The 21,734-nt window shown below is 36.2% G+C and overlaps 3 protein-coding genes and 1 long non-coding RNA gene across 6 annotated transcripts; 2 read left to right on the top strand and 2 right to left on the bottom strand.

Moving 5' to 3' along the window:
* The first annotated feature begins 303 nt into the window (after nt 1–303).
* Nucleotides 304–914, top strand: LOC110879023. The gene is made up of 2 exons (XR_002558398.2): nt 304–612; nt 700–914. It is a non-coding gene; the product is annotated as an uncharacterized LOC110879023 (long non-coding RNA).
* Nucleotides 915–3,887: 2,973 nt separating this feature from the next.
* Nucleotides 3,888–7,066, top strand: LOC110879020 (dentin sialophosphoprotein). The gene is made up of 2 exons (XM_022127429.2): nt 3,888–4,220; nt 4,655–7,066. The coding sequence occupies exon 2, from the start codon at nt 4,684–4,686 to the stop codon at nt 6,850–6,852; it is 2,169 nt and encodes a 722-aa protein (XP_021983121.1). The 5' UTR covers nt 3,888–4,220; nt 4,655–4,683; the 3' UTR covers nt 6,853–7,066.
* A 26-nt stretch (nt 7,067–7,092) lies between these two features.
* On the bottom strand, nt 7,093–9,415 carry LOC110879021 (cytochrome c oxidase subunit 6a, mitochondrial). 2 transcript variants are annotated; one of them, XM_022127433.2, is made up of 5 exons: nt 9,254–9,415; nt 8,893–8,999; nt 7,758–7,800; nt 7,299–7,374; nt 7,093–7,204 (listed from the first exon to the last, which is right to left on the bottom strand). In XM_022127433.2, exons 1-4 carry the CDS (start codon nt 9,366–9,368, stop codon nt 7,337–7,339), a joined length of 303 nt encoding a protein of 100 aa, XP_021983125.1. In that variant the 5' UTR covers nt 9,369–9,415; the 3' UTR covers nt 7,093–7,204; nt 7,299–7,336. The 2 variants fall into 2 exon arrangements, with proteins under 2 accessions (XP_021983125.1, XP_021983124.1); XM_022127432.2 differs by having other exon boundaries at nt 7,095–7,374.
* A 2,690-nt stretch (nt 9,416–12,105) lies between these two features.
* LOC110879018 (tubulin alpha-4 chain) lies at nt 12,106–17,039 on the bottom strand. 2 transcript variants are annotated; one of them, XM_035977660.1, is made up of 7 exons: nt 16,994–17,039; nt 16,795–16,910; nt 15,520–15,624; nt 15,380–15,440; nt 14,437–14,663; nt 13,402–13,636; nt 12,106–13,317 (listed from the first exon to the last, which is right to left on the bottom strand). In XM_035977660.1, the coding sequence occupies exons 5-7, from the start codon at nt 14,527–14,529 to the stop codon at nt 12,293–12,295; spliced, it is 1,353 nt and encodes a 450-aa protein (XP_035833553.1). In that variant the 5' UTR covers nt 14,530–14,663; nt 15,380–15,440; nt 15,520–15,624; nt 16,795–16,910; nt 16,994–17,039; the 3' UTR covers nt 12,106–12,292. The 2 variants fall into 2 exon arrangements, with proteins under 2 accessions (XP_035833553.1, XP_021983120.1); XM_022127428.2 differs by lacking the exons at nt 15,520–15,624; nt 16,795–16,910; nt 16,994–17,039 and having other exon boundaries at nt 14,437–15,435.
* Between the last annotated feature and the right edge of the window lie 4,695 nt (nt 17,040–21,734).

Genomic DNA, 21,734 nt, shown 5'->3' with positions numbered 1-21,734 from the left:
CAATTCTGAGCATTCTTGGGGCACCCACTGGACCAAACGGAGAGTAACCCGAGTCCACCACCAATTCCGGAGAAAACATGTTAACCCACTCGCCCGTAGGCACAACGGTTCAATAAACAAGTTTAAGATATTTATCCATACTATATATGTAAGAGTTAAATGGTTGGTTGGTCCCTGTAGTTTGCAGATATTGCAGAGTTAGTCCCAAGACTTCAATAATTACATAGTTGATCCCACTGGTTGCAATTTTTGCACTCGAGTGGTGATCCTTATCACTAACCTATATGGCTATATTAGATTTCTTAGTTGTGTGAAAGTCTTATCTAATTCCATTTCATTCTCTATTCATGTCCCAAACTTCCTTTTTTCTCTCTTCTTTCACAAGTCAAGAGACAATGGTGATGGAGATACACAACCACTCCCAACGACGGTAAATGATGGATTTCGTGCCCAATAACAATGAAGACCAGTTTTAAAGGTAAGATGGTGGTATTGATGATACTCAACATCCCTAGCCCAACCTCCGGCGATGGCGGCTAGGGTTCCGATGAAGATTCCAGTAAAACATTTTCACTTGCATGTTCTCTCTTTGTGTAAATCGGTAGTGTTAAGGTAAGATCTGATTTTCTTGATTTGTTTATCAAAACTTCCGATTAGTTTTTGTGTGTTTTATTTTTACCTAGGGTTTCTGTATCATAGATAGTTCTGGAGCGCCGATGGTGATTGTTGCCGGTGGTACAAATTTATGATTGTGCTTTTAAAAATTTTAACTTAGACAAAAAAAAGACGATATTTAGCCTATTTTTCTTTATCTTATGGTTTTGAATTTGCAGCTTGCTATTGTAGTAATTTGTAAACACTAACGTGCAAAATGCTTTTGTGTTTTTCAATTTGATTAATAAAGGTTATAATTAGTTTACTTTTGTAGAAAATTAGGTCAAAAATGGCTTTAACGGGGCAAAAGCAATCATCAGTATTATTGAAGAAGCGTGATTAAATTCTAACAGATTCAATTTTTTTCCGGGTTCTTTATTTTCAAACCATTTTTTTACCCATGCTCGGGGTAACTATGCCAAGCTTTTCAAATTCCCACTTTGACCTTGTTTTTTAGTGGGGGCGTGGCACAGATAAGTGCATAAGTACATATAAATTTTATTTTGACTAAATTGCATAAATCAACCTTTATATTATACCTAAAATGTACTTCATACCTTTCACTATGAAATCAGCAAAAACCCAACCTTGATGTTCATGTTTTATAACGTTCTATAACCTTTACAACTAACGTCGTCCAAAAACTCAGTTAGGTTACCTCACATGCTTTGCATGTGAGGGTAGTATGGTCTTTGATTACATAAAGGTTGATTTGTCCAAAAAGATTATTTATAACATAAAGGTTGATTTTGCACAAATCAGTTAAGTTATAACATAACGTTGTCCAAAAACTCAGTTAAGTGACTTCACAGTTTTAAATTTATTTTAATATATATATAATAACATTTTGCACAAATCAACCTTTATGTTACAAAAGACCATAGTACCCTCACATGCAAAGCATGTGAGGTAACTTAACTGAGTTTTTGGATGACGTTAGTTGTAAAGGTTATAGAATGATACAAAACATGAACATAAAGGTTGGGTTTTGTCGATTTCATAGTGAAATGTATGAAGTGCAGTTTAGGTATAACATAAAGGTTGATTTATGCAATTTTGTCTTTTATTTTTTTTGTTTGGATTATTAACTCACTAAAATGGTTTTAATTAAATACCACTATGACAAATACAATGTTTGATATTTTAGTGTAATTGGGCTTGAGTTTGGTGACCAAAGTTAATTGTAATACATATCAACAGGTTAGGAGGTGCGAGAGTGCAAGCTTTTTTGAGTTTTTTATAGTTCTAAGTGTTCGGACGAAACCCCTGATCAATGAGTGTTCCAAGGGGGTAACGTCGTGGGGTCCGGGGCAACACCCCTGATAGCAGGGTCCAAGGTGCCCTTACTGAGATCGAGCTGAAAATTCCTTTTATTTTCGAGATGGAAAATTAGGGCATTTGGAGGGAATTTTTTTGTTTAAAATAATAACTGCTGTGGTTTTCATCCCCAATTCGAAATCATCTTTTGTCACAGATTCTCTGTTCACAAATTTACAATCAAACCATATAGTAATTTTTGTTCTCAGTCTAAGTTGTATTCGATTAAATTTTTTCAAATGAACCACCAAAATAGTTCGAACTGAAAAAATGATTTAAGGCATCATCCTTGCAATCTTAATTTCCCCAACATACAACTTTACATGTTATCACAAATTCAAATCGCATTTCTCCATTCATATAACTTGAACATTTAAAAATATACTAACAAGCTAAACATACTAAAATAAAAAAAAAATCATATCTGATATTAAAATTCTTGCTGCTTTTCTCAAAGACAAAAAAAAAAAAAGAAAAATAAAAAAAAAACCTCGTTCTACTTTCAGACAGACGGTTAATAAAAACTTTAGAAAAGATAAGGGCACATCAAGAAAGATGAAATTTTTAACCCGGAATACATATAGATCAACATTTTGGATCAAGAAATCAAGAATGTTGGCGTCAGGAGTAGATAAGTCGACATCGTTTGATCCATGGGGTGACCAAAAAAGTCGTTATCATCGCCAAGAGAATATGTTTGTGATGTAAGAAAAGAGAATAACAAAAGAAGACACTTGTTTATTTTCTTATATTGTATATCCTTCGGAATGAGAAAGAACAAACATTGTATTACCTAATCTGTCCTAAATATGAAAAAAAAAATGAAAGAAATGTGCTCGCCCATAAACCCTTCCTACACTTTGACGGAGTCTTCTTATTCGATTATAAATATATATAAAAAAAGTTACACTTTCGACAAAAGGAGTAGGAAGGATTTAGGGACCAACACGGCCCGCTCATGATGCCTTAGGCTTGTTTTGAGACTTCAAGTCGTATGATTTCCAGTGGTGATTTTAAAGTTTTGTGAGTCATAGTCGAAAGTTGTTTTTCGTCAACTTTTAACTATGATATATGAAATGTGTAGCGTTTAATGAAACAAACAAACTTTATATCATACTATAATTGTCTTGCATCATAATTTAAGACTCATGATAGCACAACATTTTATTCTATATTGACACTTTCATTAAAGGCTATAAATATTGTGTACCATACTTCTTTAAGTGTGTTCACAAACCTTTAGATTATATCACTATTTATATCGGACCTTGGTAAAAAATCACCCCGATGAGTGACGACGACAATAGAATCAGAGATCGCTAATTAAGGTAATGGCATGGGTGGTGGCATTAGACACGCTACCAAAAAAGAGTATTAGACCTAATTTGCAATTTCGGGTGGCGACACATGGACAACGAGACGCCGGCAATTTTCGAACTGTCGGTTCAATGGGTGGGTGCAAACACGATGGTGATCTAAGTTTGGTGATATGTGGCATGTGGTGCGGCTAGGGTTTCTTGTGCCGGTTTTGTGGGCGGCGACCAAGGTTGATTTCATCTTGTAAGAAAAAAAGGTAAATCAAAGAAATCTTCGTGCAGTTTAGAACGACAACTAATCAAATTGTTGATATCATTACAACATCGTCGCTAGCTAAACGTTTTTTTCGTTTTTACAATTGAAGCCACATGTTCTTTAATTTTGCAAGGGAATATCAAGCTACTTATGTATAGTAAACATATTCAAAATAAATCTGTCATATTTATCATATTTTTCTCTATTTAACATGCCGTAAGCCTACTTGGTACACAAATAAATAAATATACAAGTTATCTTTGTTTATGATTTCATCATGGAATGCAACCAACCTTAGGTTTAGTTGAATCAAACCAGAAAAAGAAAAAAAAATCACATTGTATACTTTACAATAAAAAGGAAGAAATATAAAGCTAAAATTGTCGGTCGGCGGAGTTAAAAAAGAAAGAAAAACTAGATGGCGTTGACCTCTAGGAGTCAAATAAACTTTCGTAGATCGGATCTAATATAACAACACAGACAGATTCTTGGTTGTGGTTGTGAAGAAAAACATAGGAGTTAAAACATCCGTGTATTTTTAGGTCACAAGCCAGATTCATCAATCAAGTCTCGGAAATTCACACCTTACCATACTCAATCAACTTCAATCTCAAGTTTCCACATCGCAGTTACAAACCTCACTTGTGCAACCGTGTGAGGAGTAATTTCACAACAAGGTAAACTTCACTTTTGCATCTTCAACATTAAACTACACAACCATTTGCTTGCTTCTTAACTAGTTACTTTAATCACTTCTCATTTCATTGTTTATTCAATCTGGTGGTGACGGTTATTTTCATTTTCGATTTCGATCTGAATAGATTTCGATACTTTTACTGTTTTAAGCTCTTACTCGGTAACTGTTATTGATTTCAGGTCTGTTAATTCGCTTTAGATTATTATTATTAACTGATTGCTTGCACTAGTTTGTTCATTTCATATTCTAGGGTTTCGGACATATTACTTGTATTGTTAATTTATGATTCATTTGTTTATTACATTATTCCTTTAGTTTTAGATCTACAGTTAACTTCAGCAGATTGATAATGTTTGAGCCTGTTAGACTGAGATTTGGTTGTTGATGTATGTCTCTATGTTGAACTTGTCGCAGAGATTGAAGTTTTCATAAAGGAATAAATCATGTTCAAGCAATCGCCGCGTAGAAATGGTAGAAACAAAGGATTGAAGATAAAGCATGTGTTGCAGATCTGTGTGTTGCTCGGTGTGTGTGTATGGTTGCTTTACCAGATCCAGCACTCTGGTAGTAAGAAACCGGCGTCTGTTACAACCGTCTCTGAGAGGTTACAGAACGATGAGAAAATCAACTTAGGGAGGAAAGGGCTAGAGCCGAAAGTGGAGGAAACAAATGATGAGCATCATGAAGATGAAGATGTAGATGAAAATACTTCTGAAGAACTCGGTCGGGATCATGATAATGACAGTAGTGAGGAGGATGAAGGAAACGAGCAGGAGAAGATCGAAGAGGAAAATGGTGATAATAAAGACGATGACGAGAGCAAAGAAAAGGAGGATGGGATTGAGAAGATGAACGAGACGGAAAACGGGAGTGAGGAGACTCAAGAAACGGATGAGAAAGAAGGTGACGATGACGCGAAGGAAGCGGAGAAGAGTGATGAAGACGGTGAAAGTGAAGAGGTGAAACCGGAGGTGGAAGATAACCACGATGAACATGAGATTATCAAGGAAGTGGATGGTGTTGATGGTAATGAAAACAGAAGTGATGGGAATGATCAAAGTGTTATAGAGACTAGAAAAGGAGATGATGCGTCAAGTGAAGTGGTTGATGAATCTCAGAAGATGACTGAAACAGAGTCGAAGGAGCAAACTGGATTTACGGACACTACAAACATAAGTTCTGACCCGAATTCGGAACAAAGCGAGTCAACGGAGCATAATGAAGGTACGGACTCTACCAACAATGGAGAAAGTTCTGATTCGAATACAACACAAGGTGAATCAACACATGCAGAGTCGGAAGAGCAAAAAACTGAAAGTACAGACTCCAATGAGTCAACACAGAGCGAGTCAACGGAGCAAACTGAAGGTACTAATGCTACCAACAATGAAGCAAGTTCAGAGTCGAACTCGGCACAAAATGAGTCAACGCAGGCAGAGTCAAACACAACACAAAACGAATCAACGCAGACAGAGTCAAACACAGCACAAAACGAGTCAACGCAGACAGAGTCCAAGGAGCAAAGTGAAAGTACTAACAATGAAACAAACTCAGACTCAAGCTCAGAACAAAACGAGTCGACACAGACCGATTCCAACACAGGAGAAAGTTCTGACTCAAACACAGCACAGACCGAGTCCAAGGAGCAAATTGTGAATAATGAGTCTACCAATGATGGAGTAAGTTCAGATTCAAACTCATCACAAAACGAGTCTACAAAGACGGAGTCCGAAGAGCAAAATAAAAGCAGCAATGGAGAAAATTCAGATTCGAACTCTGCACAAGGTGAGTCAACTCAGACAGGGTCTGAGGGGCAAACTCAAAGTACAGAAACCAACAATGGAGCAACTTCTGATTCAAACTCAGCACAGACCGAGTCAACCCAGGAGCAAACAGACACTACCAACAATAACGAGTCAGCCCAGACAGAGTCTAAGGAGGAAACTCAAACTACCGACTCCACCAACAACCCAGTACAAAATGAGTCAACTCAGACACAGACCAATGAGCAGACTCAAAGTACGGACAACAACAATGAAGCAAGTTCAGAATCAAATGCAGCACAAAACGAGTCAACCCAGACAGAGTCCAATGAGCAGACTCAAAGCACAGATGCCAACAACAATGGAGCAAGTTCTGAATCTAATTCAGCACAAAACGAGTCAACCCAGACAGAGTCCAATGAGCAAACTCAGAGCACAGACACCAACAATGGAGCAAGTTCAGAATCAAATACAGCACAAAACGAGTCAACCCAGACGGAGTCCAATGAGCAAACTCAGAGCACAAACACCAACAACAATGAAGCAAGTTCAGAATCAAATTCAGCAGAAAACGAGTCAACCCAGACAGAGTCCAACGAGCAAACTCAAAGTACAGAGACCAACAACAATGGGATTGAGGAACATAAATCTGATGAAGGAGAACAAGCTTCGAATGAAAACGACAATGGTGTAGATTCTTCATCAAACAACAATACGGGGTCAGAACAACAGAATGACGAGAGCACATCAATACCGCAAGAAGAAAAGGATGCTCGCACAGACCTGGGAACATTGCCAGAGACCGGAAATGAAGGAAGCAGCAGCCATGATACTGCAGCCGCAGAGTAGAAGCTTGTGCCACGCGTTTTTGCTTTTTACACGTTATAAGATCTATTAAAGTTCTTATGTTCCATTCTTTTGTGTTGTACTGCAAAGCTAATATATTGTATGTATCGGTGTTTCCTCTTTATCATGTTTTGTGGCACCACCAGTTTAGACCTAAGGTTTTGTATCAGGGAACATTGATTTGAGTCGAAATTTCTTGTTTTGTTTCACGTATTTATTTATTCGGTTGGTTCAAAGCAAACATCAAGCACAAAGCCACCATATAAACATGTTGATAAAATTTCTTAAACAACAAAGCATTCACAAACTCTTTATTTGTAAAAGCAATAGCATCTTGACATGATAGAAATGATCAAATTCAGCAGAAAACGAGTCAACCCAGACAGAGTCCAACGAGTCAACCCAGACAGAGTCCAACTGAATGACACAAAAGTGAAAAGTAGGTATCCCTACAACATGCTGCAACATGCAAGATCAAATATTTGCTTCAATGGTGTTCCTTGACTTCAAAGAGACCATCGGGACCTGAAAGAAACCGATAAAAATTAACATCCAACAGGTATTTGTGAACTACTTGCTTTAATGGTGTTCCTAGTTTTCAAAGAAACCCCACATGTTGTGCAAAAAAAAAAACTTGAAAAAGAAAATCAAACAAGATTCCTTTAAGTTGTTTTGATCTAAATAATAAGCAAAAATGGTCAAAGAAGACTGATTTGATTGAGGAGAAAGGACACATTTTAGCAAATCTCTGAAGAATGTAACTGGGTAACAATCATGTAAATGTAACCTTCAGGTGACAAATAATCAACAAAGAAGCTGACTGTTTTGTTTGTAACACAGGGATCACATGAGATGCATAAGCAAGTAAGCAACCTATATATATAATACATGATAATTGAAAGCCGTACCCCATGGAAACTCCTTGTTACGAATGTGCAAGTATGGATATGGCTGCAAGCATAGATGAAATAAATTCACATAAGAGCTCGATAAATAAAAGCTGAGATATTGCAAATGAAGTTAGCCTATTGAAAAATGAAAACATTGACACTACACAGTCTCTAACACGAAGCACGATTACTAGTCAACAACAACAATATCAAGTCGAATCCCACCTATAGCCAGGCTATTGATAGGGTCGGGGGAGGGTAGGATGTTGGCAAGCCTTACGTCTACCTCAAGAGATAGAGAGCTTGCTTACAGTGAGACCCCCAGTCTCCAAAAACCATATCCGCATATGAAATTCATTTAAAAACATACATAGCTACTCAAAAAAATACAATGTAGAAAAACATATGTGCTCAAATATGTAAGATGAAAGATGATTGATCATCATTGAATAATTAGGTTACAATACGTAGAGATTACGAGTAACCCTCCTAGTAAGCTACTAAATATACAAAATTGTTGAAAAGGTTTAATAAGAAGATATAACACATCATGAAGACACAAACAGCATTAACATGCAAAAGCCACCAAAAATATATATGACAAGCTAAGCTCCTAACGCAATAAATCTACTACAAATTTGTACCAACCATCCTCCTAAAAACCTTAACCTTAATCCTACATCTCCACAAAATCCTATCATGAACCATGTCCTCAGAGAGGTGCAAGTCTAGCAAATCCAACCTAATCTGCTTCTCCCAAGTCAGTTTGGGTCTGCCCCTACTCGACAGTGAGAGTTTCCATGGTTCTAACTGATATGCCAAACCTTCTCAACCTCCCCTCCCTTATCTTAGTCAAAAGTCATGACATACTAATCAAACATCTAAAATAATCTAGACAACATTGTGAACCAAAAACCAATAGCATCAACAGTGTGACGACTTAAAGATAAACTTTATTGGTTCAAAGAATATAAATATGGCAATTTTCAAGGAACAAAACATGAGCATCAAATCACAACATAACATATACTATAATAATAACAATAAAAAATGCTTGAAAGAAACACAAGCATTATATCCTTCATCATAATAAAATGATTGCTTAGTAGGAGGAATAATGAGTGGCTGTTAAAACAATAATAAATGAGCTTACAGGTGGTTCCTCAAAATGAGGATGGCCCTTGGATAGGTTAACAAATGCCAGAATTGTGCAAGCAGCAATGCCTACGTACGTTATCTTCTCCCATTTTGCAGCTTCATCTGAAATCAAATCAACAAATTGCGTCCCAATTACAGACAGACCCTAACACTAGTGTAACTATTCAATTCGCTTATCCTTTTGAAATCGAATTACATGAGCCTCAGTATCGATATGAAACCTTAAATCTGATGATTATAATTCAATCCTACCGTAGGTTGTTGATGTGATCAAACAAAACAACCAGATTTCAATATACAACAAATTTTCAAATATGATAGAATTAGAGAGAGAGAGAGAGAGAGAGAGATCATACGAGCTTCTTCATCAGCCGATGCGCCGGAAGAAAACAGCCTCTTAGAAGCCGGATTGGGGCGTGAGCCACCACGAAGAGCCGCCCGGAGACTCGACCTTACGATCGCCGACGCCATTTTTCTTTTTGCTTTAATTTCCGATTTCACAAACAAAATGGATTAGTTTGTTAATGGTAAATAAGGAAGGAATTAACCAGAAACTAAGGCCTAAAAGCATATCCAGGCCCAAATAAAATGGAAAATATAATTTAAAGGAATTTGTTTGGATTTGGGTTTGGGTTTACATATATACTAGTAATATGACCCGCAGGCGATGCGCTGCGGGCTCATTGCAAAGATCGAATGAATCAGTCAAAACGTTATGTGATGCGTTAATCATATGAAAATCCGTGTTTCAACGTATCCAATTTAACTCAACGTAACTTGTATAAGCATTGCATTTTGATCAAAATGTAAAGTTAATCAAATTTGTACCGTACAATCATAACATATTTATATGTGACCTGACCCACACATAGGAATCGTACCCAAAAAAGAAAAACAAAAAAAGGTGTATAAAGAAAAAATGACACGTATACTCAAAATGGATTAATTAGAGTATAAAAATAAACCACAAAATGACAAAAGAAAACACATTCACGGGGGATATCATGAGTGTTTTGCAAAGTAAAATTGTACCTGTCGCGCTTTGTTGAGGGGGGGGGGGGGTCGAAGCTTAGAGTGACTCGAATTTATACCGTTGAATGAAAACGTATTATATTTGAACTGACTCGTTTTGGAACAAAATTTAGGCCGAAATGTACAGAAAATAAGCATAAAAATGTATTATATTTGAAAATATTTGTTTTGAAAAAAAGTCAGCGTCAAACCGTAGACGAACTCGAATTTATACATACACAAAAATTAGTTCACTAAAACAGAAATTAACAATCAAGTGCTATGGAAGAAAAAATAAATTAGTTAAATTCTAAAGGGTTAAAGCATGTCAAGAGAAGATAATAAGGGGCCAGGGTTGCCATATACAAAAGTTGAGAGGGTTTGGTGGAAAGCATAAACCACCGACTTTGTACTTTCATATTATGTATAATGTGTGGGCGTTCGGGGGCAAAAGTGATAGTGCACTAATTTTAACGTTATTTTACTAATTTCGTGAAAATAACATTAAAAGAAGATGGTTAATCATGCATCATATGGTGGCGTTGATAGTCGAAAGACAAGGGAGTACATACACTAATCGGTCGTTGTCTTAATTGTTGAGTATTATGTGCCTTATGTCCAAGGCTTGATGCAAAACTACTATCGAGCCGGGGGTCTCATTGGAAGCAGACTCTCTATTTCTATGGGGTAGAGGTAGGGTTGTCTACATTTTAGCCTTCTTAAACCCTACGTTAACTTTGCTATTGGTGGGATTGATGATGAGTATTTAGCTTTTGTTTGGGGTAACACCCAGGAAACAACAAATAAAGTTCGGACTAGCATAAAAATCGCACCAAGATATAGTCGAATCAAAATAAGGTAATAACAAGAACGAAAGGGCACGCCAAGCCAACATCCGACTGGACTATGTCAACATCCTTGAAACGGATTTTTTGAACTATTAGGGACCACGATGTAACTAATTGCGAAAGTGACAGCTCCAGAAGGAACCACAATATTGATCATGAGAATCTAAAATAGAAAGCTCGCTACTCTTGTGTGTCATTCTTAGCTTTTCTTTCACCTAAATATTGATTTTCACGGCAAAGGTGGTCACCAAAAGACCCCTCTCTCTGTGGCGATGCTAACAAGCTCTGTTTTGCGTATTCTTTGCCATTGAAACTATCAATTGTTTCCTTGTCAACGCTCTTTGCCTACTTAGATTCATAACCACAGGCTTATTTCAATCTTCAGGTTTGGATTGTGAACATCACCAATTCTAGTCAGCTTAATCACATCACCAATTCTAGTCAGCTTCATCACAGCATCCCTGTTTTCACTTTCAACATCTCCGTATTGTTCTATTTAGACCATGTGTAGTGGTGAAGAAATATAATGCCCCACCATGGGGCATTATCCGACACGTGTCATCCCAGTCAGCATGGGACATTATAACATAAAGTGGTGTAGTGGGGCATTATTCCAATAACCCCCATATTATTTTTAATGAAAAAAAAGCACACGAAAGCAATTCAGCATGTGGTGTGTCAGAGCATGTGGGTAATTGATTGGTGGGTCTCATTTCAACAAAAGCAATTCAGCGTTTTAATTATAACGCCAACAACAAACTTTTCAAAAAAAATCGCCGGGTAACGCCGGGTGTAGTGGGGGGAGGGGCGTTTTGGGGCGTTTTTTTTCAATTTTTTTTAAAAATCACGCCCCACTACGGGTGGTCTTATTTGTATACATGTATAGAACAACGGTCAAACTAAGATGTTGAAGCTATCAAAACCTAAAACAACATTTAAAGCGTCATGGGGGCCTATAGTGTAGGCCCTATAAATTTAACAGACCCTTTGAATTTGACAATAGGGTTTTTTACGTCAATGTGAGATGACATTAAAAAAAGTTGAAGTTTACACATCTATTCTTCTTGCTTGCCAATAGTATGATGAAAATTCAAGGATTTATTAAAAATAAAAAAGAAGCTATTTTTTTATGAAAAGAGGCCGAAAATACTTTTGTTTTAGGCCTCCAAATGATTTTTAGTGAGTTAAATTGTCCAATTTTAAGCTCAAATAGGTTATGGTGGCATCCATCCTTGTATCTACAAAATTTGTTGATGATAAAACTGTAACATCATACATATAATGTTAGTGCAGACATGATACTGGTTCAGAACAACTTAGAACACCACAGAGAAAATCCAACCAACAAATGCAGAAAAAAACACATAATACTAAACGCTTAGATTCATATTAGAGATCCCAAATACATATAATAGAAAAGGCTGCAACAGCCATCCATATGTCTGCAACTACAACACATACGCCATAGAGTACTAGAAACAACAAACCAGCAAAAGTAAAATAATAAAGCAGCCACGACAAACAGACCTTATCCCCTCAGTATTCCTCTTCGTCTTCGTCTTCACCCTCACCGGACTCCAGACCAACTTCTTCATAATCCTTCTCAAGTGCTGCCAAATCCTCACGAGCTTCAGAGAACTCACCTTCTTCCATCCCCTCACCCACATACCAGTGAACAAAAGCCCTCTTGGCGTACATAAGGTCAAACTTATGGTCAATACGGGAGAACACCTCAGCAACACTTGTGGAGTTTGAAATCATGCACACAGCCCTCTGCACCTTAGCAAGATCTCCACCAGGAACCGCTGTTGGTGACTGGTAATTGATACCACATTTGAACCCAGTCGGGCACCAGTCAACAAACTGAATGGTGCGCTTAGTCTTGATGGTTCCTACGGCTGCGTTCACGTCCTTGGGTGCAACGTCACCACGGTACATCAAACAGCAAGCCATGTACTTACCATGGCGAGGATCACACTTAGCCATCATAGACGATGGTTCAAACGCAGTGTTGGTGATTTCAGCAACTGACAGCTGTTCGTGATATGCTTTCTCAGCTGAGATAACAGGGGCGTATGACGAAAGCATGAAGTGGATTCTTGGGTAAGGTACAAGATTTGTTTGAAACTCAGTAACATCCACGTTCAAAGCTCCATCAAACCTCAGAGAGGTGGTCAGTGAAGAAATCACCTGAGAGATCAAACGGTTAAGATTGGTGTAGGTGGGGCGCTCAATGTCTAGAGAACGCCTGCAGATGTCATAGATAGCTTCATTGTCAAGCAACACAGAGACATCGGTATGCTCCAAGAGAGAGTGAGTGGAAAGCACACTGTTGTACGGCTCAACAACAGATGTTGAAACCTGAGGTGAAGGGTACACAGTGAATCCGAGCTTTGACTTTTTACCATAGTCAACCGACAATCGCTCCAACAGAAGAGAACCGAGACCAGAACCAGTTCCTCCACCAACAGCGTTAAACACTAGGAAACCCTGGAGACCAGTGCAGTTGTCAGCAAGCTTTCGGATGCGGTCAAGGCATAGGTCAACAATCTCTTTTCCAACTGTAACATTAAAGATTAATCAGTAACATAATATATCAATAGTTGTCCGGAAAGAAGGTTAAAAAATATGGCGTTGTTATTTACTAGTATAGTGGCCACGAGCAAAGTTGTTGGCAGCATCTTCTTTCCCGCTGATGAGTTGCTCAGGGTGAAACAGTTGGCGGTATGTGCCAGTCCTCACTTCATCAATGACAGTGGGCTCGAGATCTACAAAAATAGCACGAGGAACATGTTTCCCAGCACCTGTTTCGCTGAAGAAAGTGTTGAAGGCGTCATCACCTCCTCCAACAGTTTTGTCACTCGGCATCTGGCCATCAGGCTGTAAACAGATAAACACGGTCAGATTTGAAACCATACCTAAAAAACATGCACTCAATTTAATTTTACTTTTACAAAAAGAACAAGATGTTATAACCTCCATTAGCAAATATACTAACAGCCACATTTAAAAATAGCACCATACCACATCAGTTTACACGAAAACATGAAATGTGCATGTGATCCACACAATATCAGTCTTTTTGAATCGTCCGATATCATCAAAACGCTCACAACACAATTACATTAGCTTACAGAACAACAGCAAAAAAAACCATAAAAATACATCAAATGTTCATAAGATCGGTAATGTAAACCCTAGATCTAGCCATTCATCATAAAACTTCAATCAACACGCATACAAGTTGATAAGATCGGTAATGTAATCTAGATATTCATCATATAACTTCAATCAACACGCATACAAAACGATTACATCAACCTCCATAACGAAATCCACACAAAAACATCAAATGTTGATATAATCAGTACCGTAAACCCAAGATCTAAACATGCATCTTATAATCACAATCAACGCGCATATAAAACAATCATATCAAGCTCCAGAACAACAAATCCACACAAAAACAACAAAAAAGCATAAGATCTACATCACAAACCACAGATCTAAAGATTGACATTATCATTTCAGAACACATACACAGATCTGAAAGTGCATTACAAATCAGGAATAGATAGATTGAAAAAACATAAGACAGATGAAATCTAACAGCATACAGTCATAATCTATTGAAATAAGATATAAAAAGCGTAGATCTGGGATAAGAAGACGATGAATACCTGAATTCCGTGCTCGAGACAGTAGAGTTCCCAACAGGCATTGCCAACCTGAATACCGGCCTGACCGATGTGAACGGAAATGCACTCTCTCATTGTGGATCGGAGATCTAGGGTTTGAAGGATTATTATTCGAAGGGCGTTTATCAAGACGCCTCTCAAATGGATTTGAAATTTGTAATGACGGTTTCAGGGATTCGGGGTTTCAATATATAGTGGAGAACGTGGGTCTGCGTCGGTTGCCACAAATTAATAAATTTCAAATGAAAATATCCCGATATTTACTCCTTTTCTGATTCGGTAAAAGAAAATAGTTTTATGCAATGTTTTAAAAACCGGTAAATACCGGCTGTTTATACCGGTATTACCGTTTCCAGATGTAAATCCGGTACGAAACACCCCGGTAAATAAGTGAAACGGCATAAGGTTTGTACCGGCGGTAAAATCCGGTATACCGGTTTGAAACGTAATACCGGTACCAGCCCAGGGTTATTTTAGTTTGGGTTGTTACTTATTTTTTTATTATATATGTTACTTATGTTACGTAATTTTTATATATTATTATTACTAGGTTATCTACCCGTGTATTACACGGGTTGAACAAATTAAATTATATAATTCATAAGTCCATAAATAAATAAAATACAAATGAAACTACCTATTACATTATGAATTAAAATCTAATAAATTTTGAGTAGAAATAAATATAACCTCCTAGTTTAGAACATGGATCTTTAGATGATAGATCACGAACAAATGGTTCTACTATTGCAGTTGATATAAAGTTGAAGAGGGTCTTCTAACTAATAGAGATAAGCCTTAAACAAATGGTTCATGGCTGTGAGATGATAGAATTATAGGCATTTATGCATACCATAGATAAAAACTTGAAAATAAATCAAGTAATGAATAAAAACTTGAAAATAATCTAACTATAAATCCATACCATAAATTGACATAATCTTAAGCATTTCTTCATCATCCTTTTCCTTTACAGCATAGCGAAACTGTACACATAATTATTTAAAGTAGTTTATTTGTAATGAGATTGATCTATATGTTTCTAGGACACAATGAACCTCATACATGTTTAGCACATTCTTCAGGTCAGGTTGTACTAAGATGGTTTTGCACGAATATCACCCCACTGAAATCGGCATCATGAATTTCAAGAAAAACTACACCAAAAACCTGATTCTCAAAAGTAAGAGACAGCAAAAGTCCAGACTTAAAATCACAAAGTCGCCCCTAACAAATTAGTGATCAGTATATGTTTTCTTAACATCTCTTCAGTTTTTAACGATAAAATGAACTAATAGTTTTGAAATTTAGAGCATACTGACTGACACTTAAGGAGTCAAATATAACAATTAATAGAATAGATGGCGCGCCCGAGGCATTTTGATGGCCAGAGACTTAGTAATTCAACCGGGTCGGCAGAAAATTGATATATAACTGTAACAGTAAATGGTCGAGACATAGGAATCACTATTCGATCTAAACGATGAGCATTATCAATAAAATTATGATACAAAAGACACCACGTAATTTGAATTAAGAATCCACATATCTCCACTTAATCGGGTAATTAACCAAGACTAACTTAGTAGTGGAAAGTTAATATCAAAAGAGAAAAACAAATTTGATGTAAATTCACTCTGCCTTTGATTAATTCAGTTCTACGATTTACATAGAGTGATATGAAAACGAAAACTCCATAGCTTAATTCTAGGAAGTAATAAAAAGCCGACTAAAACATTAGGATAACAAAAATAAAATAACATTAATTTGAAAATAACAACTCCAGTAGCTACAAAGAGTAAACATGCGTAGCATATTAGCATGTATGTTCAGGTCTTTTGTCATGCGTGTTCAAGTCTTTTGTTCATCTACCTTGATTAAATTAACCTAAAGCCGACCCATCTCGCTCAATCTGATGCCTTCAACTACTGGAATAACAGCTAGGGAATTCAAACTCTAGAGGGACCATCACATATTACCCGTCGCCTTGTGTAAGCGCTGCTCATCACTCTACCGGATGCGTTTTACTCACTACCCCGGTTGCCTCGCGCATAAGGCGTGCTTTCTAAAACCAATAGATTAACATTAACTAAAATTGAACAAATTACAAAAGTTTTAGTGACTGCATCTTTTCTATATCCGGTGAAATATTTCTAATCGGTTTATTAACATCTCCAACACTTAGTTCACCAACCTCTTTAGAAATAACTCAAAAAAAAAAAAAATGGTTGTGACTTGTGAGAGGGTACACTGATAATTGATAAAAACAAATGCATAGATTAACTCTTTGTAAATTTCAAAATCCATACTAATATATTTGTTTGATCCATCGACACTTACAGACGTCTCAAGTGAGCAAGATCGCCTAACTCATGTGCAAGTACTCCTTCCAATGATAGCCAGTTAAGATAACTTCAATAAAATGATATTCCAACTTGCAAACGCGTCATCTAATCCTGTAATTTCAGTTCATCATAACAATTTACAAACTTTACATTCAGAGTTGTCTGCCTGGGGTATCTACAAAAAAAATTATTACCGATTTAGCGATTGTATATGGGATCAAATTTTCACCATGTTCTTAACTATGCTGCATATATAGCCCAAATGAAGAATCAACAAAAAATTAGAAACAAATATGAAGTTAAGCATTAAAAAACAATTGATTGTACAGAATTCATACTACCTGAGACACACACATCAAAGAACTTATATAGTCATGGAAGATGGAAACAGAAACCGTTTGAAGGAACACAAATCGTATATATAATTTTGTCAAACTGTACTCATCCAACGTAAATTATTTAAAATGAAGTCCTAAGATGCGTCATTTTCATTGTAATCAAAATCACTTATATCAAACTCCATAGTTTTGGCTTCTTCCTTTAAATCAGAGGTTAGTTATTTTGGCTTTAAGTAATCTTTAAAATCCCCTGCAATGTACGGATCCACCAATTTCCAAAGGGAAAATACTAATCGGTAATGGCAAAATAAAGATAAAATAAGTGAAGAATGGAAAACATTAAGTTACCGTCTTTGCCGCACTGGTGAGAAGAAAGGAAGTAAAACCCTATTCGTTAAAGACATGAATCAGTAGGATTAAAGAAAAAATAAAAATCGCAACACATAAAGTTACCGTGATTGTAGATTCAATGAGTAGAAGATTGACTTGTGAGGAGCAGATGAAGTTCGTATGTTGGAAGACTTTGATTTTTGCAGATTGAGATAGAGGATCAATATTTTTGTTAGGGCTCCAGAAGGAAATTAGCGTGTATGCACCAACTGGATTAGGGTATTAGAAAACAGGGACGGGTTATAACACAAAACGAAGCACCACATGTTGGCCCATATTATAATTCGGGCATTGAGCGGGAAAATCACAAAAAGGAGGCCCTAAGAATCTAACACGTGTCCCATCATTAGTTTTGTTTATTATAATAGTAAGATTATTATTATTATAATTATTCGTAACTAAAAGTTCTTATTTAATATTGTATGAAACGAAAATAGTTATCCTATAGTTGATAAGGATGACGATAATAGTGAATTTCATCTTTTATGCGATCGTGAACTTGATGTATTCAACACTCAAATGACTTAAACATGTCGTACACTTTCATTTAAAAGAGCTTGTTAGAAAATTGAATGATTTTCGATTATCTTTTGAATAATTTTTTATTATGAATTTACTTTTGAATTATCTTTTAATATAATCATGAATTTTTTGGTTAACTTTTGAGTTGACGTTGTAATTTATGAAATTATAGAGTTGGTAGACAACCCGGTTGAACCGCTCAATACAACCTGGTTCAACCGGTTGAACCATTTTTTAGCCTAATCCGGTGTGATTTAAAAACCGGTTTTTAAAACATTGGTTTTATGGCAAGGAAGTAAAGAAGGTGTGTAAAAATTATTATTGGCTTCCCTTTCAAAATTAAATCGAAACCAATAATACGAGTTGTATAAGTCTATATGACCCGTATTAAGATATATGCAATTTCCAAGGTCAGTTAAAGACTGGCATTGTCTTCACATACCCACCTAATACGCATCGTATACGCCTATACGATGCGTATTTGTAAAAAGGTTGTTTGTCAACTCTGACAGATAGGGTTCACATGCAAACCCTATACGGATTATACGATCCGTATAAAATACGAGGTTGCTTTCTGTAACTCAACAATGACATAAAGTGATTGAAAGGAACATTACGTCAGCCCTCGTATAGGCCTATACGACCCAAGTTTATGTACAAGTTCTTACATTTCTTTATATAAAAATTCGTTGTCAAGTTCTTACATTTCTTTATGTACAATTTAACATCAATGCTCCAAGTTTTGCATATAACATTTCTACTTGTTCGACTCATAATCATAACACGGACTTATCATAAACTCATTGGGCATATACAAGTTTCTAAATCTAGAATGATAACATAACATAAGCATTACATATAACTAAGATTCGTAAGCATAAGGACTTACCTTTGTCGCTATTTGCTTGTGATGCGGACCGACTTGAGCCTTCTTCTTTTATTCCTACAATCCAAATAAACTTACTTTAAATCTCATGTCATTGTTTACATTCCTTTCTTGACATAAATGCGTTAACAACCAATTGTTCTAAATTCTAGCAATGTAGCATTGTCTAACATGAGATTCATTTCATTCGAGCATTTTAATAAACACTTGGTGTGCGTACTATTAATTAAACATAGTGTACAAGTATCATATGCATAACACGGCCAATTCATGTCAATATCATCAAGAACATCAAACTCAATAGAATTTCACATAACTTTTCTTCTAATTCAATTCTAACTAACAATTTATCAATATGAACAATCATCATACTTAATTCTCATACAATTCCACACAAAATTCCACATTATAACTCACACCCATTCTACTCTAAGTGGGTTTTCACTTCCAACATTGATTTAGTCAATTTTAAGCATTCATCATGTTCTAAATGGTGATCTTAGTTCAATATCATACTAATTTCATATAAACTCATAGATTTCTTGACAACCAATATATCCAAGATCATCAAAATATCAAATTCTTCTTACCTTAAGCTTTAGTAGGCCTAGATGATCAAGAAATCACTAACATGCATGAATAATAGCCATGATTAGGGCTTCAATTTGCTGGATTTGTGTGATTAGAAGGGTTTCCCCCTCCTTCTCTGGCTCTGGGCGACGCGCGCGCACACACACACTTGATGTGTGTATGTTTTATTTTTGTTTTCATTTTATTGTTCTAACTTTCTTGACATGTCACCTTTAGCCCCTTAAGTAAAGTGTTCACACTTTGTTGCAAATTTCTTTCTTTTCTTGATTACGTTTCACTTACATACTTAACCAAGTTCGTAATTAGTAATTATCATCCTATTAGTAATAATCATTTCTATTCTTAGTCTTATTTTTAACATGAACACATATATGTTATTATGTGTGTTATAATTTAATTGAATGTATTATATTAACATAAAGATATGCGAAATAAAAAATTTGGGGCGTTACAGATATGTCAGCTAGATTTGGTGGTGGTTATTGGTGGTCAGGCGGTGGTTTTATTTTCAGAGGATTTAAAGAGGGTGAGGGGGAGAGTGTGAGTTGAGAGAGAGATAGAGGGGGTGAGGGTAAATATTAAGCTTTCTTTTAAATTTTAATTTAATTAGATTGGTAAAAAGACTAAACTGCCCTTAAGTGAATAGACTTAACTGAAAATTTTAACCTTGTTAGTGCTAAAGGAAGAAAGATCTACTCAGTTCTCCAAATAAATGATTGCGACTGTAATTATTGAAGTTAAAGGTTATCTATTGAAATCCGATACAAACTTAAAGGACGAAAAGTGTAATTTACCCTATTTTTATCATTTTTAATTTTAATCCCGTATGATGAATAAGTACCACACAGGTGGGGCTGAAAACAAACCGAATCAAACAGGATGGGTCCTTTGTTCGTGTTCCTTCGTTTAGCATTAAACTTGTTCACGGACAAAATATCGAATGGAAAGTGTTGTTTGTGTTCGTTTATTAAGAAATGAACTTATTCATGAGCGGTTCACGAACACAAACGTTTAAAAAAAATAAAAAAAAAACAACATTCTAAATCCCAAATATTAGACATAATAATTATAAATATAACTATCTCAAAACAAGCATATACATAATTAAGCACTTGATATAATAGTTATAAACATAACTATCTCAAAACAAGCATATACATAATTATCCAAAATTATATTTCAAAAATCTAAATTCTAATGATTGAACACAAACTAAACAAAACAAACAACCATGAACGGACGTAAACAAACATCTTACTTAGGGTGAATGGGGTTGGTGCAGTGAACCCTGCGGTAAATGGTTTTACCTACGGGGAACACCGCCATCAACGTGCAAGTCACCGCGTGGTGATGTTAATATCAGTGACTACTTACCGCATAGGGGAAGAAGAGACAAAGTTGGATAATTGTGGGGCCCACTCTTTTCAACCATAACAATTATTTTTTTTTGTTTTTTATATTTAAAACAATTATTTTTTTTTGTTTTTTATATTTTTAAAAAATAGTTTATCTCTCCTGAAGAAAGAGGTGACGACCACCCCTTATATTTAAAAAAAAATAGTCCAAGAGGGGACTTAGAGAGGTGAATTGACATGACAAGATGTGATTGAGTGGGTGGAGAGTTTACCTTTTCTCAAAAGGTGACCACCCCTCTCACCAGGGACGGACCCAAGCCCAGCCCAAGGTGGGCGGGCGCACCCCCAGGGAAAAAAAATTAGTGCTAAGTTCCGTCGAAAATCCCGTCCGCACCCCTTGAAATTTTTCGTCCGTACCCCTTGGAATTTTTCGACCGCACCCTTGAAACTTTTCGTCCGCACCCCTTAGGTAAAAAGTGTTATCAAATTACATTTATTTTTTTAGTAAACTCTTATTTTTTTAAAAAAAAATACTACCTAAATTATATAACTTTTAATACCTAACTAACTAAACCCAAATACCCATACCTTTACCCACTTATAATTCCTAACTAGCTAGCCCACTAAGTCTTAGCCCATTAACCAAACCCAACAATATTTCAAACTATAATAAAATAATTAAAGCCCAAAACCTTTAGAAATTCTCTCCCTCTCTCTCTCTCTCTCTCTCTCTTGCGTCCTTGCACTGCCAACGAACAACATCACCCAACGACAATAGTCCAGCAGCCGGCGACCACCGTAATCAGCCACCATACCACCGTCATTTGACACCAAATCTAACCGGAATCCGAAC

This window comes from Helianthus annuus, chromosome 9, assembly GCF_002127325.2.
Source record: "Helianthus annuus cultivar XRQ/B chromosome 9, HanXRQr2.0-SUNRISE, whole genome shotgun sequence".
NCBI classification, from domain to species: Eukaryota; Viridiplantae; Streptophyta; class Magnoliopsida; order Asterales; family Asteraceae; genus Helianthus; species Helianthus annuus.
Note: the sequence above shows the minus strand (reverse complement) of the source record. Positions and strands in the feature narration are given on the sequence as shown.

What these genes read in the sequence shown, in the direction of transcription:
- LOC110879018 (XM_035977660.1), bottom strand. Translation starts at nt 14,529, where the DNA reads ATGAGAGAGTGCATTTCCGTTCACATCGGTCAGGCCGGTATTCAGGTT. An exon ending in GTCTCGAGCACGGAATTCAG is followed by an intron (nt 13,637 to 14,436) that starts GTATTCATCGTC and finishes ATCTGTTTACAG; the next exon opens with CCTGATGGCCAGATGCCGAG. An exon ending in TGCTCGTGGCCACTATACTA is followed by an intron (nt 13,318 to 13,401) that starts GTAAATAACAAC and finishes TTAATGTTACAG; the next exon opens with TTGGAAAAGAGATTGTTGAC.
- LOC110879020 (XM_022127429.2), top strand. Translation starts at nt 4,684, where the DNA reads ATGTTCAAGCAATCGCCGCGTAGAAATGGTAGAAACAAAGGATTGAAG.
- LOC110879021 (XM_022127433.2), bottom strand. Translation starts at nt 9,368, where the DNA reads ATGGCGTCGGCGATCGTAAGGTCGAGTCTCCGGGCGGCTCTTCGTGGT. An exon ending in ATCGGCTGATGAAGAAGCTC is followed by an intron (nt 9,000 to 9,253) that starts GTATGATCTCTC and finishes ATTTGATTTCAG; the next exon opens with ATGAAGCTGCAAAATGGGAG. An exon ending in TAACAAGGAGTTTCCATGGG is followed by an intron (nt 7,375 to 7,757) that starts GTACGGCTTTCA and finishes GGTTTCTTTCAG; the next exon opens with GTCCCGATGGTCTCTTTGAA.